Source organism: Scyliorhinus canicula, chromosome 25 (assembly GCF_902713615.1).
Source record: "Scyliorhinus canicula chromosome 25, sScyCan1.1, whole genome shotgun sequence".
NCBI lineage: Eukaryota > Metazoa > Chordata > Chondrichthyes > Carcharhiniformes > Scyliorhinidae > Scyliorhinus > Scyliorhinus canicula.
The window spans coordinates 8,670,755-8,698,672 of record NC_052170.1 but is presented as its reverse complement, the minus strand read 5'-3'; the positions used below and the strand labels follow the sequence as shown (position 1 = coordinate 8,698,672).

At 48.9% G+C, this 27,918-nt stretch overlaps 1 protein-coding gene across 1 annotated transcript in view; it reads right to left on the bottom strand.

Annotated features, from left to right (window-relative positions):
* rtbdn (retbindin) overlaps window positions 1–27,696 on the bottom strand; it is a 54,365-nt gene extending 26,669 nt beyond the window's left edge. Inside the window, exons 1-2 of the mRNA XM_038784810.1 lie at window positions 27,457–27,696; window positions 10,930–11,082 (exon numbers count right to left, since the gene is read on the bottom strand). Coding sequence (XP_038640738.1) covers window positions 10,930–11,062 — 133 coding nt within the window. The 5' untranslated portion in view covers window positions 11,063–11,082; window positions 27,457–27,696. The remainder of the gene's footprint in view (window positions 1–10,929; window positions 11,083–27,456) is intronic.
* Window positions 27,697–27,918: the final 222 nt, after the last annotated feature.

Sequence of the window (27,918 nt, the reverse complement as noted above, 5' to 3'; positions counted from 1 at the left end):
GAAGATTTTAGCTGACCGCGAACGGCAAGTAACAAAAAATGCATTTTTTCTTCATCCCAATCTTATCTCCTTTTCTTCTGGGGGCATGTTTCCCACATTAATGTTCATCCCTGAAACAACACCCCCCCCCCCCCCTCCCCCCCCGTGCCGATAATATCTATCTTTTCTGTCTGTGGGATCTTCCTGTGCAGATTGGCTGCTGGGTTTGCCACATTGCAGCGACTACGCTTCGCAAGTATCTCATTGGCTGTAAAAGTGCTTTGGCACCTCCTGAGGGGCTATCGAGGGACGCACGCAACACAGCGACAGCTCACCGTGCTGAGAAACGTTAATGCGAAGAACCCAAATCACAGCCGTTGGTTTATGCCGCCTGACCTCGACTGGAGGGGAACGGCCAGTCAATTGAAATGCTTGAACTTAATGCAGAGGGAGAGAGAGAGAGAATTTTATAGCTCGCTCTGGGAAAATAAAACTCACTGAGGCTGAACTGAGAAATTATCCACAAAAAAAAAACCCTGGCTCGTGGTTCTGGCCGCTACCAGCAACAGGCAGTAATGAAGGACACACAGCAACCCTACTCAACTGTGACAAAAAAACTTCACCAGACATGGCCACACCTGCCAATCACAACAGGGTGCTCGATTGATATATTTCTCATGGTAGCCGGCGATGCCAACTCGCAGTGAAATTGACCCATTTAAAAGTAGACCGATTGGCACAGACCGCGTTGGCACAGACCGCGTTGGCACAGACCACATTGGCACAGACTGCGTTGGCACACACCGTGTTGGGCACCTCCATTTATAGTAAAAGCAAAATATTGTGGATGCTGGAAATTTGAAATATTTCAGATTGAGGAAACCCCTCAATTTATACTTGAACCCGAGGAACGAGCACCGTCGGCGACTGGAACTCCCGTCTCCCGTGCCAAAAACGGCCCGAGTATGGCCGGGTCCCGGGCCACGCACGCGCACGGCTGATGACCTGCAGCGGTCGCGCCACACAACGTGGCGTTGGCCATGCGCGGACCCAACCCGCCATCCGCCACCCCACAGCCCACCCCCCTAGCCACTCCCCCCCCCCCCCCACAGCCCTCACAGAAGCCCCCCCCATGACCAGCGGCACAGATCCTGGCCGAGTGTGACGGCGCTGGACACAGTTCACTGACGGCAGGGCCGGGTTCACGACTTGTGACACCACACATGTCCCGCGCCGTTGGGAACTTGGCCCATCGGGGGAGGAGCATCGCGGGTGGGCCGGCCGATGAGTCGCCAACAGCACTGCGTCAAACCAGCGGCGGTCCCGATTTCGGTGTTGGAGCCCATTCCCCGCCCGATCGGCCAACACGATTTCAGTGTTGGGCAACGGAGAGTTCCACCCATTATTTCTTTCTTTAAAAAGGTGTTGGGTTGTGGAATTGACGTTTCCCAGGACGTTTCTTTGAGCAGGATAATATATGACTTAATGCTTCAACGAAAGACAGCACCTCAGGCAGTGCGGTATTCCTGCAATACTGGACAGGGGGGGGGGGGGGATGCTAGATTTATATGCTCAGGCCCTCTGGGGTGGGACTCGACCTCTGACCTTCTTACACAGAGGTGAGCGTGGGTAGCGAGCCCCCTCACGGTGAAACATGAGACATCCTAACTGGATGGGACAGGGTAGACGAATCAGCTATACTTTCTCTCAAGGCATTTTCATACAGCCATGCACCTCCAGCAGCTGTCATCCAATGACTTCTGTTACAATCGCAGACTGCACCAAATAACTCCATCAATTGGCACAAGTGGATTCAATATTTGACACCAAAGTGTGTTTAACCTGGTGAGCAGCAGGTCGAGATTTCTTTTACTGTGTTTGTTTCTGGACTCCCGAGGCCCCTGAATCTCTCCATCACTAATCTCAAGGTTTAAGCCTTTCGCCCGCTAATCTCTGTTTAAAGGAATTCAAGGAGCCTACCCTCAGCACAGAAAATCCTTGTTTACTTGAGGTAAAGGACAGTGAATCGCATTCCTCTGGGACTGGCGGACTTAATATCTGCTGCCACTCAGGCATCGTTTGTGCTTTACCAATTTTCTCTGCACCGAATCTTACAGCACAGCAGGAGGCCATTCGCTCCACCGTGCCCCGTACTGGCGCTTTGAAAGACTTGTTCTATTATTAAAGATTATTATTATTAGTCCCATTCTCCTGCTTCCAGCCCCCCCCCCCCCCCAGCAATTCATGTCTTTTCAAGATAGAACCAACGCCCTTTTAAAAATGACCTTTAAATCTGCTTCCACTGCCCCTTCAGACAGCGCATTCCTTCTCTATTCCGGATTAGTCGCGGGTAGACTGTTTGATTGGGGAGGGGATGTGCAGGGGAAATCACGGCCAACATCGACACTTGCACTCTCCGACACTGATTAACGAATAACGGTTAGAAAAAAGAAGCCTGATTGATGTTCCCGTTTTATAAAGGAATCATTCTTGGGACTGTCGCCAGGGCGACATGGCGGCACAGTGGCTACAGTGCCAGGCACCTGATTTCGATTCCGACCTCGGCTGACTGCCTTTGTGGACTTTGCACTTTCTCCCCCGTGCCTGCGTGGGTTTCCTCCGGGTGCTCCGGTTTCCTCCCGCAGTCCAAAGGGGCTGTTTAGCACACTGGGCAAAATCGCTGGCTTTGAAAGCAGACCAAAGCAGGCCAGCAGCACAGTTCGATTCCCGTACCAGCCTCCCCGAACAGGCGCCGGAATGTGGCGACTAGGGGCTTTTCACAGTAAATTCATTGAAGTCTACTCGTGACAATAAGCGATTTTCATTTCATTTCAAAGGTGAGGTGGCTCGGCCGTGCTAAATTGCTCCTTCGTGCCCAAAGATGTGTAGGCTAGCTTAAGGGGTTATTGGGATAGTTTATTGGGAGTGGGCTTGGGTGGAGTGCTCTTTCAGAGGGCCAGTGCAGGCTCGATGGGCCGAATGGCCTCCTTCTGCACCGTAGGGATTCTAGGATTCTGACATCTCTGGAGGGGACAGAGTCGCACGACTAGGTCAGTCAAAGCACATTGATGTCACATCTAGGCCAGATCAGGTGATCTTTTCAGATCTCTTTCCAAGCTTTCTTCCCCAAAGGGAAATGAACATGTTGTTTTCTTTTTTTTAAAATAAATTTAGAGTACCCAATTCATTTTTTCCAATTAAGGGGCAATTTAGTGTGGTCAATCCACCTACCTGCACATCTTTGGGTTGTGGGGGCGAAACCCACGCAAACACGGGGAGAATGTGCAAACTCCACACGGACAGTGACCCAGAGCCGGGATCGAACCTGGGACCTCGGCGCCGTGAGGCAGCAGGGCTAACCCACTGCGCCACCGTGCTGCCCAACATGTTGTTTTCTAACAACAAAGAGCTCGGTGACCAATTTTGTTCCTGGTGCCAGCGTTTTGTTTCTGTCCATCTATTCTGCCCCACCTCCTCCACCCCCCTCTCCAACAATATCATTCGTTACATTTCTATCCCTCCCCAGTACTGGAGAAGTTATACAGACTTAGACATCTGTTTCTCTCTCCACAGATGCATTCAGGCGTGCTGTGTTTGTCCAGCACTTTCTTCTTTTATTTCAGGTTTTCCAGCATCTGCAGTATTTTGCTTTTCTATTTAATTCTAGATTTTGTTCAACTGAATTATAATTCTCAACCTACCCCGGTGGGATTTTAACCCCCCCCCCCCCCCACCATTCTGGATTATTGGCCCAGAATTACTCATCCAGCTATGGAACTATTAAACTCCCCCATATGCATTACATGTAGACAAGGAAGACCTCGCATTCAGAACCTGATCTGGACTGAGTTATTGAACCGTTGAGGTACAGGGTTATAATTTTCTCATCAGCTCTGGGATGATAGATCAGCCATGGTTCCTGGGCCTGAATGCTACCCATTGACTTAAAATGCCTTTGTGCAGCTACTGGCTGAGGAGAAGGTTCTAATGTTCTGTCAAGAGTCGCGGCTTCCGTTTGCACTGCTGCCTCACAGCGGCAGGGGCCCGGGGTCGATTCCAGCCTTGGGTGACTGTCAGTGTCTGCGTGGGCTTCCTCTGGATACTCCGGTTTCCTCCCACAGTCCAAGGATGTGCAGGTTAGCTGGATTGATGATCAATGAGTGGGGGGGGCCTAGGTAGGATGTTCCTTCAAAGTGTCGGTGCAGACTCGATGGGCTGAATGGCCTCCTTCTGCACTGGGGGGATTGCAAGGTGTTCTGTTCCTTTCTTTTGGAGCAGCAAGTTAGCGGTTGCCCCAATGGATAACACTCTCACCTTTTAGGTCAGGAACTCAAGTCCCACTCTGGAGATTTGAGTTGACTCTCCATTGCAGTACCAAGGGTGCACTGCATTGACGGAGGCGCTGTCCATTTTGAAGCCCCATCTGCCCTCTCAGGTGGATGTTTAAGATCCCGTGCCACTATCTGAAGAGCTCAATAGTTCTCCCTGGGCAACCCGTGAAACTGTATGATGGATGATGAGTTCTGCCTCGTGGGACCTCACTGCGTGCAAATTGGCTGCTGCGTTTCCTAGATTATAACCGTGACCGTGCTTTAAAAGCACTTAATTGGCAGTAAAGTGCCTTTGGGATGTCCTGAGCACGTGAAAGGCAGAGAACAAACGCAAGCCTTTTCTCTAAAAACAGGAAGGGCACGATACAAAATGGATTAGAAACAGATTAGGCTCACAGGACTGATAACAAGTTTCCACTGGAGACATCTGAGCAGTGTTTTCTTCCGAGAATCAGCCACGCTGGCTGAGCATTTCCAGCTTTCATTTTCAGGATGGCGGCATTACCATAACCCCACCCTTTACCTTTCCTCTTCCCGCTGCCATTAAAGCAAAGTTCCCCGTCTTGCAAGGGAGGCAAAGGACAAAAAGCAGAAAAAATAAACCTTTAAGCGCTGGCCGTCTCTAAATAATTCATACCTAGCAATGAGTTACAAGATTGAAATGCAATCAAACTGCTCTGATGAGGTTATAGGCTAAGGGGAGTTAAGGTTGACTGGTTCTTGTACATCAGCAGGATGTGACCATTGATTTTGCTATTTTAAGTGCACTGCCAGCATTTTCTAATTCTTTCATGTCGTGCAGTCCGTAGCCTGGCAGCAAAATAGATTTTCTTAAAATCAATAAGCATTCAGCGCATGAAATACGGTAGAGGGTAGGCAAAGGTGAGAAGCAAGATCTGGAGATACCCAACCCCCCACCCCACGGATAGGGAGAGGGCACAGTGGACAGGTGTAACATTTTGTCGGTCTTACGTGGCGTAGGCGAGATAACAAAGGGAAATCAGAGCAAGTAGCGGGAGGTCATTGGTTTGAACGGGTCGCTCAAAGCTATGAGGGGGGTTCTTGATCACGTGGAGTGGGTGGTGCTCCCCTGCAGGTGGGTTATGAAGTAGGCTGCAAAGGTGTGATATCATTGCAAGTTCTCCAAAGGTGTGATATCATTGCAAGTTCTCCAAAGGTGTGATATCAAGGCAAGTTCTGCCTTTAACTGTCTATCCGCAGGGACACGACATCAGCTTACGTGAGTTAATGGGCTCAACCTGTTCAACGGGTAACCTCACTCCCCAACAATCAATGCTTCCGGGGGAGGCAAGGTCATCAAAAAAGCAAAAAGCTGAAATAAAAATAGTTCCTTAATTCCAGTTATTTATGCCAGGTAATGCTCCGATTATAGCCTTCTGTAATTCAGGTGATGCGATTATTTTGTGATAATGATGTCAGTGTAACTCCCTTAATATCAAAGCTGCACACGGCAGCCCCTGGATGCCAATATAGGTTTCCTTGCGCAACGTCAAACTTGCTCTCTCTCAAAGTGCTCCCCCATTTTTCCTTTGTGGCCGCTGGTCAGTATTTACCAGTCACCCTCACTGACTCCACCACAAGGATTGGGATTCACAGGCAAGGCATGATCGTGTGCATGAAGCTAGGACTTTTCTCACTGGAGCGAAGAAGGAAGAGAAGTGACTTGATAGAGGTGTACAAGGTGATGAGAGGCATGGATGGAGTGGATAGCCAGAGACTTTTCCCCAGGGCGGAAATGGCTGTCATGAGGGGACATCATTTTAAGGTGATTGGAGGAAGGTATGGGGAAGATGTCAGAGGTAGGTTCTTTACACAGAGAATGGTGGGTGTGTGGAATGCACTGCCAACAGAGATGATGGACTTAGAGTCATTAGGGACATTTAAGCGACTCTTGGGCAGGCATATGGACAGCAGTGAAGGGGTGTAGGTTAGGTTGATCTCAGATTAGGATAAATGGTCGACACAACATCGTGGGCTGAAGGGCCTGTACTGTGCTGTACTGTTCTATATTCTGTGAATGAGCCGAGACTGAGGCAGTACTGCATTTCTGGAAGGTGCACCTTTCTCAGCAGGCCCTAAACCAGACCCCTCTCAGGTAGGCCCCAAGGATCCTCGGGCACTTTTTGAAGAAAAGCACGGGAGTTCCCACCAGTATTCTCGCCAACGTTTATCCTTCCACCCGGAAAAACCCGGATTATCCGGTCCTTTATTTATTTGCTATTTGTGGACTTTGCAGAGCGCAAATTGGCTGCCACATTTCCTTTGTTACCTTGGTGACAACATTTCCAAAGAATAAACGCGAGTCCTTTTGTCTCTACCCCACCTCTCTTTCCCGAGCAAAAATTCTATTGCCAGTTCTGCTGGTGGAGTGTTAAGACTTTGAGGAAGGAACCAAACTCAATCCGTTATCTGCACAGAGATATCGGGAGGTAACTGGGGTGAGGACAAAGCAATCCAAATTGCCTTGGAGCATGAAGCAAAATGAGCCAGTGAGGCTACGCATTGCACAGCGATCACAGAATGGTTGCAGGACATTTGGCCCATCATGTCCGTGCTAGCTCTCTGAATCCGGCTAGCGCCACTCCCTGGTCTTCTCTGCATAGCTCTGCACATTCTTCTTTTTCAGATGATTGAACTGACCTCCATCACGCTCTCAGGCAGCGCATTCCAGATGGCACGTGCCCGTGTGTGTGTGGGTGGAGTGATTGCACCCCACGGTCAAACAAGATCAGTGGGACATTTCCCCAGCCTGAAGGGTGATAGAAATCTCCTGGGAAGTAAATTTTAAAAGTGGTTGGAAACCAGCATCTTTGATTCTTGGACTTAACTGTTGTATTTACAAGCAAATCGTCCAAGTTTGGATTTGCCAATTTATCCAATCTAAGAGGTGATTTCAACAAAACCTTTGTCGCACTCTCAACTAGACTGCACCCTGATTACTCATTACTGGCAATAGAATTTGCTTCAAACTGGTAAGAATTCAATTCCACAAACAACTGAAAGTAACTCGGCCATTAAACATTTGCTGATAGAAACAGATTGACGAGGATCTTCAATGCTGTTCGAGATCCGAACAGATGTTGGTCAGCATTATGTCAGCAGGCACTGACACAGGAGGTGGAAAGATCATAGAATCCCTACAGTGCAGAAGGAGGCCATTTGGCCCATCGAGTCTGCACCAACTCTCCGAAAGAGCGCCTTACCGAGGCCTACTCCCCCAACCTATCCCCTGTGACCCAATCTCCCCTGCACACCTTTGGACACTAAGGGCAATTTAGCACGGCCAATCCACCTCACCTGCACATCTTTGAACTGTGGGGGGGAAAAGGGGCTGGTTTAGCTCACAAAGCTAAATCGCTGGCTTTTAAAGCAGACCAAGCAGGCCAGTAGCACGGTTCAATTCCCGTACCAGCCTCCCCGGACAGGCGCCGGAATGTGGCGACTAGGGGCTTTTCACAGTAACTTCATTGAAGCCTACTCGTGACAATAAGCGATTTTCATTTTTCATTTCAAAAGAAACAGACACCCGGAGACATGGGGAGAATGTGCAAACTCCGCACAGTCACCCAAGGCTGGAATCGAACCCAGGTTCCTGGCGCTGTGAGGCAGCAGTGCTAACCCACCGTGCCACTCTGCCATGCTCCATAATGAAGGAAAATTGAAGCCTCTGCAAACTGACCTATTTCAGCAGCTTCATCTGTTAATAGTGAACTGCCATAGAATCTAGTGAAAAGATGGTCCATTCAGCACTTTCCTTGATTGAGTTAACGGGCCGTTAACAGTTTATAGATTTAGCCAGGACTTTAGATAATGGAGAAATTTGGGGGAATAGGCAAAATGGTTCAACAACATCCATGAGGAGAACTTGTTAGAAATCTTTGCTTCCACCACTTGGAGTAATTAGAGCACTAATTAAACCTGGAAGATGGGATTAAGTCTCCTTTCATCAATGCTAAATGGTGTAAACTATTGGACAATTCCGTGGACGAAAATCAACAACAGAGTATCCATTAATTTTGCATTTTTCAATCCGACGTACGGGCGGCACCATCACCCATTAGACGGAAGCAACATTTGTCTGAAGCTCATTTTGTTCACTTTATTCTTGCGCAGTAAATTCTATCTGGCTTTTAACATAGTGAAATCTGACGCTATCTATTTCAAAGCATTGAGAGATCAACGGACATCATGTTGGGAGCAACCAGTCGTGAACATAGGAGGGTGTTCAAAGACAAGGGCAATATAGGATTCTCCAAACTTTGTCCAACCTGTGTTTTGAGAGCGTATTTGGAGCTTTAAATGCTGGGAGGACACAGTGTGAGAAAGGGCCGTGCGAAGTTGCACAGTTCTATCAACTCGCAGTTGGCCACAGCAAATAGATGCGGGATTTCCTTAACCCTGCCCGCCGCTGGGATTGGCTGCTCCCACCAAAGGTCAGTGGACTTCCTGCTAGGTGGCCGAGTCTCCCACAGAGGAATCATACCTTTCACAACCCTGGGACATTCCAATGTGCTTTGTAGCCAATGAAATACTTTCGGCGTGGCCACAGTTATGAAACACAGCTGCCAGTTTGTACACAGTAAGATCCCACAAGGAGCAATGTGGCAATGACCCGGCCATCTTTTATTGACATTACCCGCGGAGTGACTATTGGCTGGGACACCGGGGATAAAAGAGCCTTGGAAATTTTTGAGGCATCGGTTTAGTAGCTCATGCAGGGAATCTTCATCCCTTTGATTCACTGACTAGATTTCCACAACAACACGAGTCTTAACAATAAAGGAAAATGAAAACATATGTAGGGGTAGATAGCGTTTGAAAGAAATAATCCAATTGTTGTTGAATCCTTGGACATAAAGCTATTTCTGGGCAGAAGGGTTTAACTCTCCATGTCCTCATTGCCTCATGGTATTAAGATTAATGTCTTAGAAGAAGCAATCAACGGGGATAATGCTTCAGCTAGACAGTCCAAGCAGATGGCTTGCTCGTGTTAATGAGAAACACTGCCTGCTCCTCTGTTATTTGAAAAAGCACCTCAAGGGGTGACCATTTTCGAGCATGTTTCTCACACGCAGCTACTAGCTGTGTCCTTCAGACGTGGTTCGGCAACTTTCCTCAGCCAATTAAACGGAGATCAGACCACAGTTAAATCATAGCTTCTGGCAGTCAGGCACGACACAAGAGCTTGAAACTTTGAACTGCTGAAGAGCTGTTCAAAGAAATTTAAAATATTGCAAATCAGCCAGTGTGTTACTAATTCAGAGTTTTTCGCCAAATGGCACGGTTTAATTCTTCCTGCAACAGAAAGAGACGGCACAGTGGTTAGCACTGCCGCCTCGCAGCACCCGCACCCGGGTTCAATTCCGGCCTTGGATGACTCTCTGTGCGGGGTCAGCATGTTCGCCCCGTGTCCGCGTGGGTTTCCTCCGGGTGCTCCGGTTTCCTCCCACAAGTCCAAAGATGCGCAGGTTAGGTGGGGTTACTGGGATAGGGTGGGGGCGGTACAGTCTTGGTGGGCCGAATGGCCTCCTTCTGCGCTGTAGTGATTACTATTGTTCAATTGTATGGTTCTGAATGTGAGCACCTAACATGGCCAAACAGGTTGGGTATTAACTTGTAAATCTTTCCAACGTAACCAGTGGCAAGTGGTAGGAGTGGGAGGAGTTCCGTTATGTGATGCAAAGAAGATTGGAGCCTCCACGGTCACTATTCATAGCTTTGGACTACAACATGCACATAAAAGCAACTCAAAATCCTTGGGGGGGGGGGTGGGGGGGGGGGGGGGCGCCAGTTGGTTGGATGGAAGGTGTGGATCAGATTAGTGCCAACGACACGGGGTTTGATTCAGCCTAGGTGAGGTCAGGATCTGCCTCCTTGTCCTAACCGTGGGGAGCTCATGGTGCTGTGGGCTAGAACTGCCTTTGGGCAGAAAACGCAAGAAAGAGATGTTTCTATTTGTGGGGACGAGGTCGTAAATATAAGGTAGTAACAGATCTCGATCACAGATCTAGACCTAGGGGTCACTGTTTAAAAATCCGGGGTCACTCATTGAAGACAGCGATGAGGAGAAACGTTTTCTCTCAGAGGGAGAAGAGTTTCGAACTCTACTCCTCAAAAGGCAGCGGGGGCAGAATGTTTGGTTATTTTTAAGGGAGAGCTAGATAGATTATTGATTGACAAGGAGGTGAAAGGCTATGGGGGGTGGCAGGAATGTGGGTTGAGGTTACAATCGGAGCCATGATCTTATTTCACAGTGGAGCAGGCTCGAGGGGCCGAGTGGCCTACTCCTCGTTTGTATGGTCACATAAAATACAGTAGGGAACTCAGGAAAAATGTCTTTACCCCAGAGAGTGATGAGAATGTGGAGCTTGCTACCACAGAGAGTAGTTTAGGTAAATAGATGCATTAAAAGAGAAACTAAATGAATAGAGAAGGTGGGGTAAATAGTAGGCTTTGCTGGTTGGTTTAATGAAGATAGAATCATAGAGTTCTGTGCCAGCCATCAATAGATAGGTGGGCAGAGCCTGGTGTGAAACGCAGACACTGACATCGGCCAAACGGCCTGTTTCTGTTTTGTATGTTACGTGCAAACACTTACTCTTCAAATATAATGGACAATCGTAGAGCTCTGGCTCAGGGCTTGGGACAGCTTTGTGGCTCCCAGTTGCTGGACAGGTTGCTTCCAGGTGCCGAACAGTCCCACACAACAAAAGGACAGCAACCAGCAGCATTTTGGCACCTTGCTTTGAACCTGAAAAAAAGAGGAAAAGGGAAGGGAAGTTAGGCATTTCTTAAAAATAAAATTGCACGGCAACTCTTGGGGAGCGTCACTCTGATCGACTAAGCGGGAATGTAAGTGGGACGCGGCGCGTTGGGCGGCACGATGTTCCTCTCCAGAAATCGGAGCCGCAGTTAATCCTATTGTGGGTTCTGATGCTTTCTATTGGAGCAGAAGCGAGCGAGCGTTTCCAATCCAACGGATTAGAGAACAGCAGGAAGCTTGTTCCCCGCAGGTGACGACACATCACGGTGTGATGGATTAGTTGTGCGGCTCATTAATTACAGCTTTGCTGTGAGGAACTGGAACACTATTTTTCAATTTTAACCTCAAGTGTTTGAGCTCCAAGAATAAGGTCATTGGGGGGTGGGGGCATAAGAAAGATTTGCATTTTCATAGCACCTGTCACAATATCCGAATGTCAATGAAGCACATTTGAAGTGTGGCCATTATTGAAATGATAATCTGCACACTGAAAAGGCCCACAAACAGCAGTGTGATAAAGGGCAGACAATCAGTGATGTTAATGGAGGGGTAACTATTAAACTGGATGTCTTGTTATGCTCTTGGCATAGTATAAGCTGCTTCCTTGATGTTCACTCTGGCAAAGGAAGGTTCAGACGTGGCGATAACTTCAACACGTTTATTAAACTATTTACAGTTCTCCTACTCGGATTCGCTTCTACTGTTAATCCTTTTATAGCTACTCAGACCGACGAACCAGTCTGCTACAATCCACGTGGTGGGTGTGATGTTGAATCGACCCTGTGTCTGTACTCACTGAGTGTCTCCACTGGAAAGAGGAAGATCATGTATGCTGTGTCCTTTATATATGGGTTGGTGTAATGCCCCCCCTGTGGTAGAGTCACTTCTATGTGTATCGTGAATGTCCATTGGTCGTGTCCTATCTTACTGACCTATTGGTGTGTGTCATGTCTCTGGTGCTCCCTCTAGTGTCTAGCTAGTCTACGTGTACTTACATTAACCTCTTGTGTATCTATAGTGATGCATATCACCACACTGGACACTAGGGAGAACCACCCTCCTCTTCTTCGGAGAATAGTGCCATGGATTTCTTTTTACATGTACCGGACATGGAAATTGGGGCCACAGTTTAATGTCGCAACCAAAAAAGAGCACCCCGAACAGTGCAGCACTCCCTGATTGGAGTGCAAGTCTAGAATTTATGCTGAAGTCTTTAAAGTGGGGCTTGAACCCACGACCTTCTGACTCAGAGGCAGGAATTATAATTTAAGCGCACACCTCTCTTTTTTTGACCTGGCCTAAAGCTATTGTGCATTCTCCCCGACGTCCCCACCACCGCCCTATTGGCCCGGTTGCCTCCACAAAAGCTAACATTTCCCAGCAAATGGGTAAATATTCAATGAACTGATTTTTTTCAAAATCGTAGGCACTTGATCCACGAAAGATGTTGGCCATCTTTCCACCAGCAGTTAGGTAAATAGCTTCTATTGAAGCAAAGCAAAATCGAGGTAGAGTGACATGTTCAGTTAAACAAAGAATAAATGGTGCTTACAGCATATAAAAGATGTCATTCGTCACTCACAAACGTGTTTGTAATACTATTCACCATTAAACCCTCTTTCAAGGACTCCTGTAGCTGTCAGGGACATCAACTTGCTTATTCTTCAAAGGGTTAGACACTGGCTTTTCATTTTCGGGATGTTGGGTGTGAAGTGTACAGACTTTCTGGGCTGCAGGTTCAAATCTGGGCGCTTATCTTCAGTGAATTAGGTCAGTCCGTCTCGGTCCATTTCCAAGGCCACAACACAAGCAACAAGTATTTATTTTGCCTCAGGCTTCGAGGCAAATGGAAACAGATCGCAGTGGTGCAGGAGAGGAAGCCCTTCTTCTGAAGTTGCGGCAGAATGGAGAGATTGGTTTCATTCTGCACCATGTCTGACTCGGGAGTAATTGCTGCCGACACGCTGGATGTCAAATGTGACAAGTGGTCCAGTCCCCAATTGCTAAATCTCATCCTGGTAATTACAAAACTCATTGAAATGAAAAATGAAAATCGCTTTATTGTCACGAGTAGGCTTCAATGAAGTTACTGTGAAAAGCCCCTAGTCGCCACATTCCGGCGCCTGTCCGGGGAGGCTGGTAGGGGAATTGAACCGTGCTGCTGGCCTGCTTGTTCTGCTTTAAAAGCCAGTGATTTAGCCCAGTGTGCTAAACCAGCCCCTTTCGTGAAATACCACTTTTTATGTTGATGGATCCAAGATCATTATTATTTTTTTAATGTAATTAATTCACAAACTGTTTGGATTTAAACACAGAATGACGATTGGAAATAGTTTGGAAGGCAAGGCAATGCATGACTAACTCTGGTGCAGGCACATTCTGATGTCTTCGAGCTCTGGATTAACACAAGATGCTGTTACTTGGAAGATAATGGATACTTCCTAGCAAATGGTAAGACAATAATCCAATGGAGAGATTCAGTCACGTCATTACTCGTAAGACTGGAACTTGAGCGGTTTAGGTTCACCTTTGGTGCCCAAGGATCGGATGATGGACTTAATCGTTTTTTAAAAAAAAAATTTAGATTACCCAATTATTTTTTCCAATTAAGGGGCAATTTAGCGTGGCCAATCCACCTACTCTGCACATTTTTGGGTTGTGGGGGCGAAACCCACGCAGACACGGGGAGAATGTGCAAACTCCACACAGACAGTGACCCAGAGCTGGGATCGAACCTGGGACCTCAGCGCCGTGAGGCGGTTGTGCTAACCACTAGGCCATCGTGCTGCCCTGACTTAATCATTTTTAAAACTGCCCATCTCCTCTCCTGCCCCACGTCGTATACTGCTGAAACCCTCGTCCATATACCTTTGTCACCTTGGGACTTAGCCACTCCAATTCTCTCCCTCCTTGCATCCTTTGTAACCCGCCTAACCAAAGCTCTGCTGGCTCTATCCTAACTCACACCAAGTTCCATTCACAGGTCACCCTCACTGGCCTCGGTTGGCTCCCCCCCTCCCCTCCACACGGTGTGTTTTACAGCTTGCTGGCTGTGCTACTGGGAAACCCGCGTCACAAGGCCTTCCGTGAGACTGGAAGGTGCTGCCAGCTGGAAGGGCCGGAAAATCCCACCCTACGCCTTCAGCTGCCTTGGTCCTACACTCTGAAATCCCTTCCCTAAACCTCTCAACTCTCTCTCCTTCTTTATGATGCTCATTCAATTCTGACTCTCAGAACAGACGACCGAAATCTTGGTCAGATATCTCAATGCGACTTGGCGTGATAACACTGCCGTGTAGCATTTTGGGAAGTTTTACTATGTTAAAAGAGTGCGATATAAGTTTTTGTTGTGGCACTGTAGAGTGGCTCACTCATCCAGGTCATGTTGGGACCCAGGTGCCATCTGTAACCACACTTCATAGAATTTACAGTGCAGAAGGAGGCCATTCAGCCCATCGAGTCTGCACCAGCTCTTGGAAAGAGCACCCTACCCAAGTTCGACACCTCCACCCTATCCCAATAACCCAGTAACCCCATCCAACACTAAGGACAATTTTGGACACTAAGGGCAATTTATCATGGCCAATCCACCTAACCTGCACATCTTTGGACTGTGGGAGGAAACCGGAGCACCCGGAGGAAACCCACGCACACACGGGGAGGATGTGCAGACTCCGCACAGACAGTGACCCAAGCCGGAATCGAACCTGGGACCCTGGATCTGTGAAGCCATTGTGCTATCCACAATGCTACCGTGCTGCCCTTGTCTGTTTTTAACTTGTCTGTTTTTAACAAGGAAATAGAAGACCAAAAGGTCAACTTGATGACGGCAGCCAATATATATTATCCATTTCCAAGCCTCTGCTTCAGGTTGTCTGAAGTGTCTTTCTACAAAGAAATTAATTCATAGGGTATGGATTTTAAGGCCAGCCTTTATTGTCCATCACCAATTGCCCTCGAGAAGGTGAGACACCTTCTTGAATGCAACAGGGTAGCTTGCCAGGCCGTTTCAGAGGACTGATAAGTGTCAACCACATGTCACAAGTAGACTTACATTAACACTGCAATGAGGTTACTGAGAAAAGCCCGTAGTTGCCACACTCCGGCGCCTGTTCGGGTACACAGAGGGAGAATTCAGAATGTCCAATTCACCTAACAAGCACGACTTTCGGGACTTGTGGGAGGAAACCGGAGCGCCCGGAGGAAACCCACGCAGACACGGGGAGAACGTACAGACTCCGCACAGACTGTGACCCAAGCCAGGAATTGAACCCGGGTCCCTGGCGCTGTGAAGCAACAGTGCTAACCACTGTGCTACAGTGCTGCCCCTTGACTTGTGTCTGGAGTCACCTGCAGGCCAGACCTGGTAAGGACGACAGTGAACCAGATGGGTTTTTAAGACAATCTGGTAGATTCATGGTCGCTGTTACTGAGATTAACTTTTTATTCCAGAATTAAATTCCATTTCCCCTTGCTGCCATGGTGGGATTTGAACTCATGATTTGAAAGCCCTTGTCCGGGCCTCTGCATTTCAACATAACCGCTGTGCTAAAATATCCACATCTAAACCCAGTTTCTGAAAACTTGCTTCAACCGCTTAAATAGACAATACTCAGAAGGCAACTACAAAACCAAGGGGAAAAAAGATTTGGAAATACAAAATATTAGGTTAGGGAAAAGACACAATAAAGGAACTCTGATCCAAAGAGCTATTCAGCCCTTCTAGCAGGCTTGGCTACTCATTCAGATTATGGCTGATCTGTATCGTGACTCCATCGCCCTCCTTGTTCCCACAACACTTACCCACCAAAAAAAATCTATCAAGCACACGTTTGAAATTTTCAACTGACCGCCCGTCTCAACAGATCTTTGAGGAAGAAAATTTCAGATTCCACCAGAACTAAGAACATGATTTGGCCACTCAGCCCCTCAAGCCAGCTCCGCCATTCAATAAGATCATGGCTGATATGGTATCAACCTCAATCTCACATTCCTCACTACCCCGATAACCTTTCACCCTCTTGCTCATCAAGATTCTATTTAGCAGGGGCTGGTCCATGGGGGACACGGGGGGAGGGGGGGGGGGGTGGGCGCACAGAGTCTCGCTCTATGCAGACGGCCTGCTTCTGTATGTATCGGACTCATTAGAGGGGATGGAAGAAATCACAAGGATTCTAGGGGAATTTGGCCGGTTTTCGGAGTATAAGCTAAATCTGGGGAAAAGTGAGATGTTTGTGGTCCAGGCGAGGGGACAGGAGAGGCGATTGGGGGAGCTGCCGTTTAGATTAGTAGGGGGAAGCTTTAGGTACCTCGGCATTCAAGTGGCGCGGGAATGGGACCGGCTGCATAAATTAAATCTGGCCCGGCTAGTAGACCAAATGAAGGACGATTTTCGGAGCTGGGACGCGCTCCCGTTGTCATTAGCTGGGAGGCTGCAGACGGGGAACGGTCCTCCCGAGATTCCTGTTCGGGTTTCAATGCCTCCCCATCTTTATTCCACGGTCCTTTATTAAACGGGTCAACAAAGTGATCTCTGGCTTTGTTTGGGCGGGCAAGACCCTGCGGGTAAGGAAGGTGATGCTTGAGCGGAGTCGGGGAGAGGGCGGGCTGGCGCTGCCAAATTCTAGTAACTATTACTGGGCGGCGAATATAGCCATGATCAGGAAGTGTGCTGGGGGAGGGGTCGGCATGGGAGCGTATGGAGGCAGCTTCATGCAAGGGCACCAGTTTGGGGGCGTTGGTAACTGCGCCTCTGCCGTTCCCGCCGGCACGGTACTCCACCAGCTCCATGGTGGTGGCGGCCCTGAGAGTCTGGGGGCAATGGAGGAGACATGTGGGGGCAGAGGGAGCATCGGTCTGGTCCCCAATCTGTAATAATCACCGGTTTGCCCCGGGAAGTATGGATGGGGGGTTCCGGATATGGTAGAGAGCAAGGATTGAGAGGATGGGGGATATGTTTATAGAGGGGAGCTTTCCGAGTATGAGGGCACTGGAGGAGAAGTTTGGGTAGGCGACGGGAAACAAATTCAGGTATCTGCAGGTGCGGGACTTCCTATGTAAACAGGTGTCAAACTTCCCGCTCCTACCGCTAAGGGGGATGCAGGACAGCGTAGTTTCCAGAGGGTAGGAGAAGGGAGCGTCTCAGACATTTACAAGGAACTTATGGGGTCAGAGGAGACGCAGACCGAGGAGCTGAAGCGTAAGTGGGAGGAGGAGCTGGGAGGAGAGATAGAGGATGGTCTATGGGAAGACGCGTTGAGTAGTCAACACATCCGCAACATGTGCCAGGCTCAGCCTGATACAATTTAAGGTGGTTCACCGGGCTCACATGACAGAGGCCCGGATGAGCAGATTCTTTGGGATGGAAGACAGATGTGCAAAATGTGCGGGAGGACCAGCGAACCATATCCACATGCTCTGGACATGTCCGAAGCTTAGGGGATTTTGGCAGGCGTTTGCAGATGTCATGTCCACGGTGTTAAAAACAAGGGTGGCGCTGAGTCCCGAGGTGGCGATTTACGGGGTTTCGGAAGACCCAGGAATCCAGGAGGAGAAAGAGGCCGATGTTCTGGCCTTTGCTTCCCTGGTAGCCCAGAGAGGGATACTATTGGCATGGAGGGACTCAGAGCCCCCGAAGTCGGAGACCTGGCTATCGGACATGGCTAGCTTTCTCTGTTTGGAGAAAATCAAGTTCGTCTTGAGAGAGTCACTGTTAGGGTTCGCCCGGAGGGGGCAGCCTTTCGTCGACTTCTTCGCAGTAAATTAATTGTCAGTAGAAGTGGGGGGGTTAGTTTAGCTTAGAGTAGGGAGTTAATAAAGGTGGGACCTGTAAGGGAGGGAGACGGTTTTGCTGTTACAATACCAAAAAATACCTCAATAAAATGTTGATTAAAAAAAAAAGATTCTATCTAGTTCTGCCTTAAAAATGTTCAAAGTTTCTGCCTCAACCACCTTTAGTGAAGAAGGTTCCAGAGACTCTCACAGAAATAAATTCCCCTCATCTCTGACTTAAATGGGTGACCTCCTTATTTTTAAAACAGCGACCCCCATCGTTCTAGATTCTCCCACAAGAGGAAACATCCTTTTCCACATCCACGCTGTCAAGACTTGCTCAGGGGTCTTTAACTTAGGGATAAATGTTCTGATCCCACCCACTGCGGGGATCGTCATGGGTGGGACGGATAATCAAAAGGATCATTGAAAGATCTGTTGACCGCGGCGGGAATTCCCGGGCCTGGGGCGGGAAAATCGTGCCCATAAAATTAACAACACAGAGACAGGCCATTCAACCGAACAGGTCTCTGCTCCAAATACGATTCTACCCACCCCTCTTCATCAGCACGGTAGCATGGAGGGGGGTGGGGGGGGGGGGGGGGGGGGGGGGGGGGGGGGGGGGGAGAGCAGCGCGGTAGCATTGTGGATAGCACAATTGCTTCACAGCTCCAGGGTCCCAGGTTCGATTCCTGGCTTGGTTCACTGTGTGTGGAGTTTGCACGTCCTCCCCGTGTGTGCGGAGTTTGCACATTCTCCCCGTGTGTGCGGAGTTTGCACATTCTCCCCGTGTGTGCGGAGTTTGCACATTCTCCCCGTGTGTGCGTGGGTCACCTCCGGGTGCTCCGGTTTCCTACCACAGTCCAAAGATGTGCAGGGTAGGTGGATTGGTCATGTTAAATTGCCCTTAAGTGTCTAAAATTGCCCTTAGTGTTGGGTTGGGGTTACTGGGTTATGGGGATAGGGTGGAGGTAGGGTGCTCTTTCAAAGAGCTGGTGCAGACTCGATGGGCCGAATGGCCTCCTTATGCACTGTAAATTCTATGGTCTCTCTTTCATACCCTCACTTTAAAAAAAAATCTTTTTATTCACCACATTTTCAGCATTTTCACCATAGAGACGACAAAAGTAAATAGACAAAGAAACAGCTGCAAAACCGGCCTCGTCAAAATACAGTCTGAAACCTTGACTTGCAAGCTCCAAAAATAAGTTTTAAAAATCTGAAAAAACAAACCAACCACCTCCCACCCACCCGTGTTCAATGCAACAAATTCCACAAAGTGCTGGATGAGCAAACCCCATGAATTGTGGAACCCCTCCTTCGCCCCCCCCCACCCCCGAGCCCAAATTTCACCTTCACCAGGGTCGAGAACACCTACACGTCCCCCCACCACGCCAAGGCGAAGGGGAGAAGGTGTTAGGTAATCTCCACCCCAGCACGACCCGCCTCCAAGCAATCAGCGAGGCGGAGGCTGAAACATCTGCCCCCGTGCTCCCGCCTGCAGCTCGGGCCGATCCGACACCCCCTAAAATGGCCTCTCGGGGACCCGGCTCCAAATCCATATGAAACACCCCCGAGATGGTGTGAAAAACCTCCCTCCAGGGCAGCACGGTGGGGCAGTGGGTTAGCCCTGCTGCCTCACAGCGCCGAGGTCCCAGGTTCGATCCCGGCTCTGGGTCACTGTCCGTGTGCGGTTTGCACATTCTCCCCGTGTCTGCGTGGGTTTCACCCCCACAACCCAAAGATGTGCAGGGCAGGTGGATTGGCCATGCTAAATTGCCCCTTAATTGGAAAAATGAATTGGGTACTCTAAATTTATTTTTTAAAATCTCCCTCCAATACCTTTAAGCTTCCAGCAGGACCAAACCATATGTACACGGTTTGGGGGGGCTCCCACATTGCTCACAGACATCCCCTCCCTCTCAAAGAGCCTTGTCTTTGTGAGGTGCGCCCTGTACACGGTCTTCAATTATATCAACCTCAACCTTACATAGAATTTACTTACATAGAATTTACAGTGCAGAAGGAGGCCATTCGGCCCATCGAGTCTGCACCGGCTCTTGGAAAGAGCACCCTACCCCTACCAAGGTGAACAGCTCCACCCTATCCCCATAACTCAGTAACCCCACCCAATGCTAAGGGCAATTTTGGACACTAAGGGCAATTTATCATGGTCAATCCACCTAACCTGCACATCTTTGGACTGTGGGAGGAAACCGGAGCACCCTGAGGAAACCCACGCACACACGGGGAGGATGTGCAGACTCCGTACAGACAGTGACCCAGCCGGAATCGAACCTGGGACCCTGGAGCTGTGAAGCGATTGTGCTATCCACAATGCTACCGTGCTGCCCACAAACCTCGAATGAGTTTGAGGGAATCACACTTCGTAGTACCTCACACCAGAAACCTTCTTCCATTACCTCCCTCCCCCCCCCTGTTCATACCCTTACTTAACATTTTCTTAACACTCTTCACCTCAACCACTCCCAGTGATGGCACGTTCCACATTCTAACCACTCTCTGTGCAACGATGATTCTCCAAAATTCCCTCCTGGTGGCTCCATTTGGTTTTGAAAATGACCCCGGGTTTGGGACAGTAACTGAGGGCACACTGCCTCCTTCAGATGGCACATTACAGCGAGTGCCCAGCGCCCTATCATTGTTTCACGAAATGCAGCAACTCTTCCCGAGATCCCGTCAACACTCCCTGCCCGGAGAAACATCGCAGGAAAATGTAGACTTATTGCTCATTTGTTAAAATGCTGATTGTGCAGTGTTGCTGCATCTGTCTGCAGAACGACAACTGCTGCTCTTTTGAAGGCAACTCATGCACGAAAGGCGCTGCAGCTTTTAGTATCAACTTGAGGATTGGTACCTCTGTAATAAAATTGATCTTTGAGCATTGATTCAAAATGACTTTTAGTTCAGCATTGCCACGCAGAAGCCAAACAAACCAAAACAGTCAAGGGAGATAGGTTTACCTGTGTCTGCTGACAACCTCAGTCACATTGACTGAATCACACCCATTAAATGCCGAGATTACAAACAAAGCTGAATCCTTATCCCCCGCCCCGCAATATTCTTTTTCGCTGACTTGATTTTTGCCTGTGATGCACGACAGGGAGGAATACCTGCCGCCTGAGTGGGTGCAAAAGTTTTTTTTTTGAGACTGGTGAATTCTACAACTCCATAACACAAGTAGAACAAATCATTTCTCCAGTGAATCTCAGGGCCTCCCAGGGCACTTTACAGCCAATACATCGCTTTGGATTTGTTGTCATTGTTGTAACGTTGGAAACACAGCAGCCAATTTGTGCACAGCAAGCTCCCACAAACCACCAGGTAATAGGTTTAAAAAAAAATTATGTTTAAAAAAACAACTTAGAGCACCCGATTCTTTTTTTTCCAATTAAGGGGCAATTTTGCGCAGCCTACCCTGCACATCTTTGGGTTGTGGGGACGAAATCCACGCAGACACGGGGAGATTGTGCAAACTCCACACGGGCAGTGACCCGGGACGGGATCAGACCCGGGTCCTGGGCGCCGTGAGGCAGCAGGGCTAACCACTGCGCCACCGCGCTGCCGATTGAGGGATAAATATTGACAAAGACAGTTGGGAGCATTACCCCCCCCCCCCCCCCCCCCCCCCCCCACCCGTTCTTGTCTAGTAATAGTTCCATTGGATCGTTTACATCCACCCTAGACTCCAGACAGGTCCACATTTTAACAAAACAGACAGTATCTCGGATGGTGCAGCACTCCTAGAACCATTGCTCGGGTCCCTGGAGTGGGAATTGAACCCACAACATGCTGGCTCGGAGAAGAGAAAGTTGCTCCCTGAGCCAGGCCAAAACAAAGCTGAACAACGCCAGGCCAGTGCATTTTGTTACTTGTAAATGCCAGTGTTCATACGCCGCAGAAACTAATGCCCAGCACATCCCAGCAGCATCTGTTGCTACAGTGCAACATTGGCATTCCAAAGGCCCCATAGGACATCATATCACACACTGAATCAAAAGAGTGACCCTCCCCATATAGAGTGACATGCATAATGCAGTGTGTATACTGCTCCCAATTACACTTTCAACAACTTCCGCCCGCCCCTTTATGCACACTTTATTTCAGGCGGAGTCTGCTTTATATTCTGTGGGGCTGACGATGCAGCACGAATGACACATCCATAACATGGCTTCTTCCTTCCTATCTCTCCTAAGCTTCAGAGCCTCGCGCTGTCTGGCCCTTCCAGAAGTGACTTGTCAGGGGAATGGACTGAATGCTTCAGCTTGGCAGGAAGATGGAAAGGCCAAATGGTTTATTCTTTTAACTGCGTCGTTACTGCCCCAGATTTCAATATCACTATCTCCAGGACTTTTATAAAGTCCCGAATTGCAATACGTATGGCAGGGCATTGCAATAGTTTGGTTGGTAAGCCGAGGACACAGCTTTTCTGGGACCCAGGGCCGGCTCAAGGCACCGGCAACTCGGGCAGTCGCCCGGGGCGCCATGTGCTAGGGGGCGCCAGACTCGGGTCCCGCGCATGCGCAGTTGGGCCAGTGCCAACCAGCGCATGCGCGGTGGCCGCCCTCCCACAGGGCAGCCCCCCGCTCGGTCCGCTCCCCCCCCTCGGGTCCGCCCCCCCCTCGGGTCCGCCCCCCCGCCCCTGCTCGGTCCGCCCCCCCCCGCCCCGCCCCCACTCGGTCCGCCCCTCCCCTCGGGTCCGCCCCCCCCTCGGGTCCACCCCCCCGTCCCCGCTCGATCCGCCCCGCCCCGCCCCGCCCCCGCTCGGTCCGCCCCCCGCCCCGCCCCCGCTCGGTCCGCCCCCCGTCGGCCCCGCCCCCCCTCTCGGCCCCGCCTCCCTCCCCAAGGGCGCCGAAGTTCAGCTTGCCCGGGGCGCCAGCAACCCTAGGGCCGGCGCTGCTGGGACCCAGCATAAAGCACGGGTTGGGGGGGGGGGGGGGGGGAGCAGAGATGAGAATTTATGGGGGGGGGGGGGGTGGTATTGATGATCTGGAATGCACAGTATGAAAGGGTGGTGGAACTTTCTAAAAGGAATTAGATGAATACTTGAACAGGAAACATTTGCAGGGCTACGAAGAAAGAGCAGGGGAGAGGGACTAATTGGATAGCAATGTAGCATTTTCAAAATGCAAATGACCCCCTCCCCAATTGCAGCTTTAAATGAAACACCAGGGCCCCTTTTACAGATTGTGATATTTTAAAAGCAATCGCATTTGGATACGATGAATACCACCTTAGGAAATTTATGACAATAATGTGCTACACCAACTTAAAAGGTCAACATTTGAGGGCAGCGCGGTGGAGCAGTGGGTTAGCCCTGCTGCCTCACGGCGCTGAGGTCCCAGGTTCGATCCCGGCTCTGGGTCACTGTCAGTGTGGAGTTTGCACATTCTCTCCGTGTCTGCGTGGGTTTCGCCCCTGCAACCCAAAGATGTGCAGGGTAGGTGGATTGGCCACGCTAAATTGCCCCTTAATTGGAAAAAATGAATTGGGTACACTAAAATTTAAAAAAAAGGTAAACATTTTTGGGTACTGATGATGCTGCACCCAACGTACTGACAACAACAATGTGGAACTGTGACCAAGATCAGATCAACCAGAGTCTTATTGAGTGGCAGAACAGATTTGAGGGGCCGAATGGTCAACCACTCCTATTTCTTATGTTCTTAGGATTTTACTTCCCCAGACAAGAACCTGCAGTGAACATTTTGCAGCATGTTTGGTCTATTGTTTTATTTTTTGCATTTCAGAAAGGTCTAGTATTAATTGGGAGCTCGGATTTTATGGGGTAATCCTGCATGTGTGAGAGAGAGTGTGAGAGAAAGTGAGAATGTGTGTGAGAGCGAACATGTGTGTCTCAGTGTCTGTGAGAGAGAGCGCATATGTGAGAGAGAACATGTGAGAGAAAACACGTGAGAGAGAGCATGTGAGAGAGAGAGCGTGAGAGAGAGAGCGTGTGAGAGAGCGAGCGTGTGAGAGAGAGAGTGTGTGAGAGAGAGAGAGAGCATGTGAGAGTGAGAGCGTGTGAGAGTGAGAGCGTGTGAGAGAGAGAGCGTGTGAGAGAGAGAGCGTGTGAGAGAGAGAGAGCGTATGAGAGTGAGAGCGTGTGAGAGTGAGAGCATGTGAGAGAGAGAGTGTGTGAGGGAGAGAGCGTATGAGGGAGAGAGCGTATGAGAGAGAGAGTTTCTTAGAGAGAGCGTGTTAGAGAGAACGTGTGAGAGAGAGCAAGTGAAAGAGAGAGAAAGTGAAAGAGAGAAATGGGTGGCATGGTGGCACAGTGGTTGGCACTGCTGCTTCACAGCACCAGGGACCCAGGTTTGAATCTGACCTTGGGTGACTGCGTGCAGTTGGCACTTTCTCCCCATGTCTGCGTGGGTTTCCTTCGGGTGCTCCAATTTCCTCCCACAGTCCAAAGATGTACAGGTTAGGTGGATTGGCCGTGCTAAACTGCCCCTTACTGTCCAAAGATTATGTGGGGTTGCGGAGATAGGAGGGGGGCAGTGGACCTAGGTGGGGTGATCTTTCGGAGGGTCGGTGCAGTCTCAATGGGCCGAATGGCCTCCTTCTGCACTGTAGGGATTCTGTGAGAGACAGAGAGAGAGAGTTTGTGTGTGTGTGAGAGAGAGAGAGAGAGAGTGTGTGTGTGTGTGTGTGAGAGAGAGAGTCTGTGTGAGGGAGAGAAGTGTGTGTATTGTGTCATGACACAATCTGTTCGACACAAGAAGACCTATTGAAATATCAGACAGGGAGCAGAGCTCACCCATTACCGTGCCTGCTCTGTTCTCCATCTGTTTCTGGGGCTGAAAATTCAGGCAGGCTGCATAATGAGGCAGCCAACCTTCAGTGCCCAATCCTCTGAAAAGCCCATCTGGCGTATGATACCTCAGGTGCAAAAAGACCCTTTATGAGCCTAGACTGGTGAGACTATTACTGAGGCAAACTACTGTACGAAATCCACTCTGCTGTTTTAATGTTAAAATAAGTGGGTTGATGTCACTGTTGAAATCTGAACTGAGCAAGTGAACACCAATAACCTGTCTGCACATCCTTTACACAAAGTCATCTCACAGTTTAGGAAAGCAGGTAAAATATTATCTTGGTATGAAACAGCAAAAAAAAATTTTGAGGTTGAGAAAAACACAAGTATGTACAGGAAGAAACACAAATATGTACAGGAAGAAACACAAGTATGTACAAGAGGCTAATTGGCGGCTGCACAGAGAAAATTAAATGGAGCAGTGAGCGGCAGGGACTCGGGTTCGATTCCCCGCTGGGTCACTGCCTGTGTAGAGTTTGCACGTTCTCCCCGTGTCTGCGTGGATTTCCTCCGGGTGCTCCGGTTTCCTCCCACAGTCTCTCACACCTCCACCCTATCCCCATAACCCAGTAACCCCGCCCAACACGAAGGGCAATTCGGACACGAAGGGACAATTTAGCATGGCCAATCCAACTAACCCGCACATCTTTGGACTGTGGGAGGAAACCGGAGCACCCGGAGGAAACCCACACAGACACGGGGGAGAACGTGCAAACTCTACACAGGCAGTGACCCAGCGGGTAATCGAACCCGGGACCCTGAAGCAACTGTGCTAACCACTGTGCTGCCCCGGCACGTGTCCAGGGATGTGCAGGCAGGGGATTGGGTTGGGTGGCTCTTGCAGAGGGGCAGTGCAGACTCGATGGGCCGAATGGCCTCCTTCTGCACTGTGGCAAGTCTGTGATCTAAAGGTTCAGCCCTTGTCCGGTGAATGACTGAGCGTGAAAGACTTTTCTTTCCCGAGGATGGGCAGTTGTGACATTTTCCCTGCTCTGCTTTCATACTGGGAGTTCGAAGATCAGAAGCAGGAACACACATTTACAGCAGTCACACAGACCCAAGACTGTTCCAGTAAGGGAATTAAACAGCCCTGGGGCCCAAACAGGCCAGGCGTCCAAAGTGTTATTGAAATATTCCATAATTCGAGAGTTGCTCTCGTTTATTCCGTCTTTCACCCTTGCATCCAAGTCTTCCTAAAACATCCAGTCTGTCTCGGTGTTGTTTTAAGTTTTGAATTTAAAATGGGAGGGAGACCAGAAATCTTCCAGAGGCAATTCACGCTGACACAACTCCGGAGACAACCTACAACAAAAACTAACCCCAAATATATATTTTTAAAAAGCCAGTGGTGGATTTGGAAAGCGGGCTGCCTATTTAACAATCTTTCCCACTCAAGAAAGTGCTTTGGAAGTGTGTTGGTGGGTGTAAATTTGATGAAAGGAGAATTTAAAAAAAAAGTGTGCTTTGGAAAAAACGAATTCCATTTTTCTTTTTTTAAGTTTTAAAAAGTGCCAAAGTGCATTTTGATTTGGGGAGAACTATTCAATTTATCTGGGGGAGAATCGGATGCAGTTGCTGGAATGGGCTCTTGTCCCAATTGATTAGTCGGCTTCCTAATTTTGCTCAGAAATAGTCATTGACCCTGAGGCGTTGGTTTTACGTTGGTGTTTGCATATTTTTGTCTTTTTTTTTCTGTTTGATATCTGTAACTGTTTACAATGCCGAAAAATACCTCAATAAAATTGTTTGTTAAAAAAAGAAATAGTAATTGACCCAGGCCAAAAATATCGGTTCCTCCCTCAGCCCCCTGAGTATAACCCCACAATAAATAGTCACTCATTTCGAAAAGCGAATTGAGGGCGAGGTAACCCACTCCAACCCACCCACCAAACAGGGACTTTAACGTGAGGAAATTGACTCCGCGTCAATTTCATGGAACTCCCCCGCAAACTCCCCTCCCAAAAACCAACACCCTGGACTCTTGTCCCCTGCATGTGGTCACCTCACAGTCCACCCACACCCACTGACTGGAGAGTTTGACGCATTTCCAATGAAAAAAGTGGGAAAAATAAAACGGGGGCAGAGGAACATCTGGTGGATAGAAAAAAAAACATTTTTTTTTTAAATAAAGAAATTAAATCGGAGCACCATTAATATTCTTTGGACAAATCACCTACAATTTTTTTTTAAATAAAGAAATTAAATTGCAGCACATTAATATTCTTTGGACAAATCACCTACAATTTTTTTTTAAATAAAGAAATTAAATTGCAGCACATTAATATTCTTTGGACAAATCACCTACAATTTTTTTTAAAATAAAGAAATTAAATTGCAGCACATTAATATTCTTTGGACAAATCACCTAAATTTTTTTAAAAATAAAGAAATTAAATTGCAGCACATTAATATTCTTTGGACAAATCGCCTGCAATTTTTTTTTAATAAAGAAATTAAATCGTAGCACCATTAATATTCTTTGGACAAATCACCTACACCGCCCCCCCCCCCCCCCCACAAAAGAATTGTAAGATCACCCCGAATAATTCCTTCAGATGAATTCAGCCAAATGCAAAACAAAAGCTAAGTAAACACGATTTCCATTCTCTTATGTGAGGAGAGATTTAATTGAGCAAACTGGTCGCCAAATATCTCTGGGGAAACCGTACATGAGTTGTTCAAATGCTGCAGTTAACACTGGGGTAAATTAATGACTGCCTTTCTAATATTAAAGGCATGTTTGTTGTGGGTACCTGTGATCCAGCCGCTCTCTCCCTCTCTCTCCCAGTAGCTGGGTCTCTGCCGAGTTCAGTTGGAGGAACAGGGCAAATTCCTCTGCTTCTGCGTCGCTGAGCCTCTCGCTGTGCTCTAGCTTGGCCTGAAGTCTCGCACGGTCGTTGCCTGTCAGTGGACGGAAGCTCTATATTGTTAGGCTCCCCCCACCCTCGCCAAGCATCTCTCGCCACCTGTCCCCACCTCCGGAGCCTGCCTTCACTACCACACCAATGGATCAGGGCTGAGGGAGGAGCACAGCTCTTAAGGTGGCGGGGGGGGGGGGGGGGGGGGGGGTCTCATCTGATCAATGCACCCCCCCCCCCCCCCATCGAGTATTCTGTGCGTATTACAAATATATATAAGGGTGAGCGAATGAGGAACTCCAGGGGACTTTCAAAAAAAATTCCTCGGGCACCAGTCAGTAATTCATTTCTTAGATT